Genomic DNA, 6882 nt, shown 5'->3' on the forward strand with positions numbered 1-6882 from the left:
TAAACACCATGATATTATAAAAGAAAAGTACTTGTTCTTTATTCCTTTGCGGAAGGTCTCATGAAAAACTTGAATGATTTTATGAAAAAAATTCACATTTTGTTTTTTGAAAAAATTGTAAATATTTTTCCTTTTTTTTTTTCCCAACATGAGCATATTGATCCAAGTGGTGCACTAGTCTAAATAGATAGATTTGATCATTTAAGGTTGGAAGTCCATTTAGATGATTTATAATATTTTTAAGTAGATTTTATAGTATTTTTGTTGTGATGATCGAAACATTATAAGAGGTTAAACATTATAGGCTTGTAATTAGTTTGATTGAGGTTGAGTTTATTTACAGTATGCTTTACGATATTTTTCTTATGATGGCTAATAAAAACATTATAATAAACTAATTTTTTACTCCTATTTGGATGATATTATTATTAAATTATTATAAATACATAGTATGATATATCAAATTGTTTCTAGTGTGTTTGGATTTCTCAATTATAGCATTTTTAAATAATGTTATAGTGTTTTTGTAAGGTGTAAAGCCATTGAAAAATAGTATTTTTCAATTGTTCACCTTTGATTATCATTGATCGTAGATCATTACAGCCTATAGTTGGTTTGACCGAGATTAGGAGTCTCTTTGAGTCATTTATAATATTTTTTATTTTTATGATCAAAATAATATAAAAATTAATTTTTGATTCTCAGATGAATCAGATCATGTACAAAACCAATCAATCAACTTTGATTCACACACCTGTAGATCGGTCTAAAAGGTATCCATGAAATTAGTGGGAAAAATATCATTGAGACCGGTAGGAGACACTTTCGGTATTATTCAAAATAGAAGGGAGAAACGTGAGACATCATTTAGCAAAAATAATAAATGATGTCTCACGTTTCTCCCTTCTATGAAAGTATATTAGTATTATTATTATTATTATTATTATTATTATTATCCTAAATGATGTCTCACGTTTCTCCCTTCTATTTTGAATAATACCAAAAGAAGAAGAAGAAGGCCGGAGATAGGGAATGCGAATAACTCTGGCTAACTTTCACTATTAACTTCACCCTGCTGACTCCTACTCATATAACTCTGGATATCCCTCTCTTGCAACTATACCGATGGCTACACTTAATCCCTTTCTGAACTTTGGTAGAGCAGTAACAGTAGCAGAGTCATGAGTGTTCAAATTCCTTGATTTGTGCGCTGTAGTAGTAAGGTCATTTAGACTTTGCAGCATCAGAGAGTTCCCCTCTTCCCAACTCCTGTTTACTTAACAATGAGCATGAATATACTATACGCCTATGACCAAAACTTCCAGTTGGTGCCTGCAAAATATGGCTGCAGAAACTAAATCCGGTGAAGAAATGACTGCCATTTGCCCTTCACTTGCATCTCATAGGAGCAAAAGAAGGGGAAAATAATATAGGCATAAAATCTAGTTAGCTAGAATTTGGATGCTTTCATCTCCAGAATCTCTCTTTTTATCTTTTCTTAAAGATCAGTAGATTCAATGTACAAGGCATTGCAGTTTTCTTCCTGTTTCTTCCTTTCTTTCTTTTCTTTTGGAAAAACAAAAGGATGATGAGAATATGCACATTTTGGTTACATATTCTCAACAATGATGAGAATAAGAACCATGAAATGACTGCAGACAGGACCAATATCTATGTTTTCAGAAATAACAACTGATAAGTCGTCAAATGAACAGCTGTGCTGTGTACATCAGTCTTTAAAGTTTAAATTCCACATCATACTTCACTTGATCACCATCAATATGGTGGAAACAAATTTAAAAGAAAGTTTAGTTTCATTTGATGTAAAACAAGATATCTCATTCTTGGTTTGATCTAATTACAAAAATTTATGCTCAGATCTATATCATTTCTTAGTCTAAAGTATATTTTAACACACAACAATAACAATAATTGCAAGCCAGAATGAGCAGATTCAACATCTCACCTATCAGAAATCTTAAATACGGGAAGCAGGGATGATACCGCAATACCAACAAAACCTGATAATAACGAGAAAAAATAAATTGATCTTTGCTGATAACGAGTCAGTACAGTTCTGAGGCAGTACAGTACATGTATAATTCTTCGCTGATAAAGAGTCAAGCCTTTGTGAGGAAAACATCTCTACAATGATCAACATGCGAAAGGGTGCAAGTCATCTAAAACTTCTCTTGATCCCGATAACTCAACAAGAGTAATCAGTGCTTCAGTTTAATCTAACCAAGTACCTACCTGCCAGAGACACTGTTGTTTATTCAACAATGCCAATATTGTATGAATACCTAAGAAAAAGCACAAAGCAAAAGATTGGAACTACGACTCATACAACATTTACCGGAGATTAGCATGCTACAATACCTTAGGGAAGATTATTTTGATGTGTTCGTCCAGAGACAATAATACAACAAAGACTTAAGAAAAAGAACACACCAAAAGATTAAAAATCAGACGTATGGCTGAGACTAGCATGCTATACTGCAACAGAATAGCATACATAAGAATCTGGAGAACTAAGGACCGGAATCAAATTCGAGATTACATGTTGCTATTAGGCAATAAATTTATAGATGCTCTATTGTCACATTGAAGCACAAGTTTGTAACATAAAAACAACCTGCATAATTTGACATATTAACTAGACTTACAGATCACATTTTTGTTTGATAGCTATTACAGCTTTGACAAAAATAAGACACCAAACAAAGGATGCAAAAGAAACATATAGTAGCAAAAGCCAAAAATGTTGAAATGTGGATTTTCATAGTACATAAACCAGTATAACTACATATCATAAATATAACCAAAGATTCTAACTGTTAGAAATATATTGACTTCAGTCTGACTGTGGGTAAAATATGTTTCAGGAAGGCTGAAATTGGTGTCATCTGACAGCGGACAAAATACATTTTGGGAAGGGAGAAATTGGCCTACAAGAAGTCAGCAAGTCTCATTTCTCTTTCATTACCTGAAGGCTGGCAAAGGTTGAATTCTCCCTAGCAAAGTAACTCCTAGAATTATATTTCCATTTCCAATTTGTTCAACATATCCTTACTAATGTAATCAAACTAGCACACTGCAGATGCCAACCTCTGGAAGGTAACACATACTAAAATAGCAATTTCCAAGAACCTTGTTAATCCACTTCTTTTGCACCAAACACTCTGCAAATGGAGCTAACACCCGAAGTATTTTTTTTAATAAGAACAATTTATGATCGATACAACACAGCCTCTGGACTGTAACACCTACTAAAATAGCAATTTCCGAGATCACTGCTAATCCACTTCATTTGCACCAAACACCCTGTAAATGGAGCTAACAATCAAGTACTTTTGATTGATAAGAACATTTTATGCACCGAACACTCAATATGACCCAACCAAAAAATTGAGAGGATCACACCCTCCGTAAACTTATGATCCAGACATCTGTAACGCACAGAGCACAATAATAATATTCATTGACAATAATGGAAAATGCATCCCATCAAGTCTCATCAATATTACTGGCGTACACATCTAACTGTACAATTATTAAATTTCAGAAAACAATCTTCACATTGCTAGAACCGAACACTTCTCAATCCTTAGCTCCCCAGCTACGGATCATCTGAAATATGTAATTTTCAGATCGAGAGGGATTATCTTAGTAGAAACAAGACGTCAAAAAATCTAGTTGTGTCTCATGCAATCAGCTAAAGATAAGAATAATATTGAAAAAATATAATAAATTAGAATAAAAGATCTCACAAATTCATCATGAGAAAAGCACATCCATCAATGCACGTTGCTGCATCGGAACTCGTCCGACTGCTCAGGATGAAGCAACCTCCTTATAGACTAAATTCATATCACATTCCCTGGTATTAGTCCATTACTAGGATCAAGTGGTGCCTGGAAACAGTGGAAATATGTCTTTCTATAGTTGCAAGGAATATCTTATAAGCTTGTTTGAAGACAACTAATCCCTTTCAAAATTGCCTACTAATAATGACAATGTTGTTCAATCATCCATATATGTGTATATCAACATGCTGCACAACCATGCAACAACATCCTTTCACATGCTCAAGCGTCCAGCTTATGCATCAAGGCACTTCTAACAAATATTAATATGCGTCAATTATAGGATATAATAGACGCATCAATATAAAATTGATTGCCAAAAGAAATATGAACTAATAACAGCATATTAAAATTTCATCATGTCAGCATACAGAGAATCTAGGTTTTATGAGGCACCTAACACAATATTGATCATCCAAATTGGATAAAGAGTCCAAAAAAGTTATTATCCATTTACAATTCAGTCCTTGAAATTTACAATCATTTCTTCATTACATTGCAAACCAGTCCCTAGCAGTCTTAATGGGCAGGACCTTAGGCAGCCACGTGGAACTTGGTCTCACAGGCCGGACCACATGGAGTTGGCCTGTCTGAGCTGAAGTGCATGAAGTTTAGACCACCCCCGTACTCAAATGCTTAAATTGGTAAAGGACAACTTGTATATTCCAGTGCCTAAATTGAGAACAAAACATTGTCAATACGGAAAGTGTGGTTTCCTTCATAAATCTAAGAGTTTCAACTTCATTCACAAGAAGACAGTCAGCTTCAAACTATCATGGTGGCAACCTGGTATTCATTAAAGTTTTGCATTTATAAAGAGAGAAATTTCAACTGAATTGACCGATCAGCAAGAGGAAAGAAGTGGTTCAAACTAATCACTTAAGAAAGAGAACAAAGTTTGATAAACAAAATATACAAAAAATTGAAACGCAACCTCATCTACCTTTTTTGGGTTTTGGGTTTGGTTTTGGATAGGAGGGACTTTAGTAAATTTATATAAAAGGTGACCAACCCTTGCCCTAAATCAAAAGCCTCATCATCAAACTCAAAACCACCAAAGCTTCCTACCATACCATCCAAAAGAATCCTACTTCTTATCATTTGAAAAAATAACCAAAACTCGAAACCTAACTTACCAAATATCCATAGTTAAATCAATCAAAACTTCAAGTGTCCAATAACCAACATAAGTCTGATATCTTCCAGTAGACTTAAAACGAATGGGACAAGAATAACAATTCCATGTGGCATCTACACAAGTGATTATCAACAAGCAATTAACTCTATCGGCAATATCATCACAAATCTTCTCAACATTCTTCATTTTCTTACTACATGTAAGCATCCAAACTCATCTTACATTCACAGAAAACGAAGTAAATGGCAGGAATTATTTGGTCGCAAATTGTAGATCATGTTATGCGGATAGTGGAAAATTGGAACCTGGAAACATAACTTGCTGGTACAAAAGCTTGTGCTATGCATTATGCATTTCCACGATCAAATGCAGTTCTGTTTTTGGGGACTCCATTATACAACTCAATGAGTTCTGGATACTCCTTGTAGCGGTTGACGAACTTCTCCACAAATTTCTTCTCTGAATATTTCACGTATGTAGACATACTAAGGTTACTGATGCAAACTCCCCTAGACTTCAGGCCTGTCACAATCTGATGCCTTGGCATCAACCTTTTCTCCAAACTGCACAACAAAATATCTGGCCGAAGTGCAAGATGAGATGGAGCACATCCGGCTTCATTTACCAAGAACTCCATCTTCCTCTGCAAACTCTTTAAAGAAAATCGCACAAACGTAGGAGCCTTTCTGAATGCAGCAAGGAAATCATCCTCGGACCACCCGAAGCCCTTGAAGAACTCCAAGTGAGCCTTGAAGTTCTTCTCGGAGACGCTCTGAAGCACACTCAGGATCACGAGGAACATCCCCGAGGTGCGAGGTACTCCCAAACCCTCGACACGACTGATTAACGCCTTCAGGGTTTCAGCATTCCGGGTTATGAGGAGGTGATATTGCCGTAGGATCATTGAGAGCTTCTGATCCGTGATCCCGCAATCCCTTAGAATTTCAATGTTAGGCTGGATCGTCTTCTCGATGCTATACCCGAGAAACCACCTGTTTCTCTTCGATATCTTCATCAGTAAGTCGTTGGACCCGAGGAGGCCTTGCCATAATTGGATCTTGGACAAGATGGTCTGGGAATTGTCGCTGATGACGTCGTTATTTGATCTGACGAGGTGGGTAATGTCGGAGCAGGAGAAGCCCAGATCCTGCAGAGCTCGGAACTTTGGGGCCAGGGTCTTCTCCACGTCGAGAAGAAGCAACCGGGGGTTTGCAGATATGACCTTTTTCACCTGGGTGTTGTCAAAACCGTAGCTTTTAAATAAGCCAAGGACGGAGTCAGGCTGGTGGCGGGATTCGACGCGGCCAAGGAGCTTCGAGGCTTTGGCCGCCTGATCAGGATGGAAGCCACAGGAGCTGACCAGGTATTCAGCCATAAGGCTGCTCTCTGGAGCACCGGAGGCGGCGGAGTAAGAATGGGTTGCGAGAAAAAGGGCAGCATCGGCCGGACGACAGCAAGGGACGAAAGCAAGGGCTTTGGACAAGAGAGAGACGTAGGGCGACCTATTCATCAATGTCATCGTCTTCTTCTTCTTCTTCTTCTTCTTTGTAGGTTCCTTCTCTTTACCAAAACCTAGAGAAGGTGGCGTAGCTGCGTATAGAAGAGCGCGTTTACGCCGGAAGTACCTGCATCTTAAACCCTACAAGTGCGTTACCGTGGAGCTTTTTTTTTCGGGCGGAGATTACTGCGACCGCAGGTGTCTTTTTTTGGTCAACTTTTAGTTTGTTGAGGGGAGAAAAAACTTTTATTGCGTGCCAACTAAAGATAATAAAAGGTGTTCTTTTAGAAAAAAATTCACTATTATTTTTTTATCTGATAGCTTCCTTATATTTATATCTAGGGTTTATTTTTTATAGTTAGAAAAAAATATACCCTTAA

General features: G+C 36.7%; 1 protein-coding gene across 1 annotated transcript; it reads right to left on the reverse strand.

Moving 5' to 3' along the window:
• Positions 1–5350: 5350 nt before the first annotated feature.
• LOC135671983 (transcription termination factor MTERF15, mitochondrial-like) lies at positions 5351–6523 on the reverse strand. Its single transcript, XM_065180439.1, has one exon. The coding sequence runs from the start codon at positions 6521–6523 to the stop codon at positions 5351–5353; it is 1173 nt and encodes a 390-aa protein (XP_065036511.1).
• Positions 6524–6882: the final 359 nt, after the last annotated feature.

The sequence above is a fragment of the Musa acuminata genome, chromosome BXJ1-4 (genome assembly GCF_036884655.1).
Source record: "Musa acuminata AAA Group cultivar baxijiao chromosome BXJ1-4, Cavendish_Baxijiao_AAA, whole genome shotgun sequence".
Classification (NCBI taxonomy): domain Eukaryota; kingdom Viridiplantae; phylum Streptophyta; class Magnoliopsida; order Zingiberales; family Musaceae; genus Musa; species Musa acuminata.

Bases quoted from the DNA above. Each gene is read 5' to 3' on its own strand.
- LOC135671983 (XM_065180439.1), bottom strand. From the start codon at position 6,523: ATGACATTGATGAATAGGTCGCCCTACGTCTCTCTCTTGTCCAAAGCC.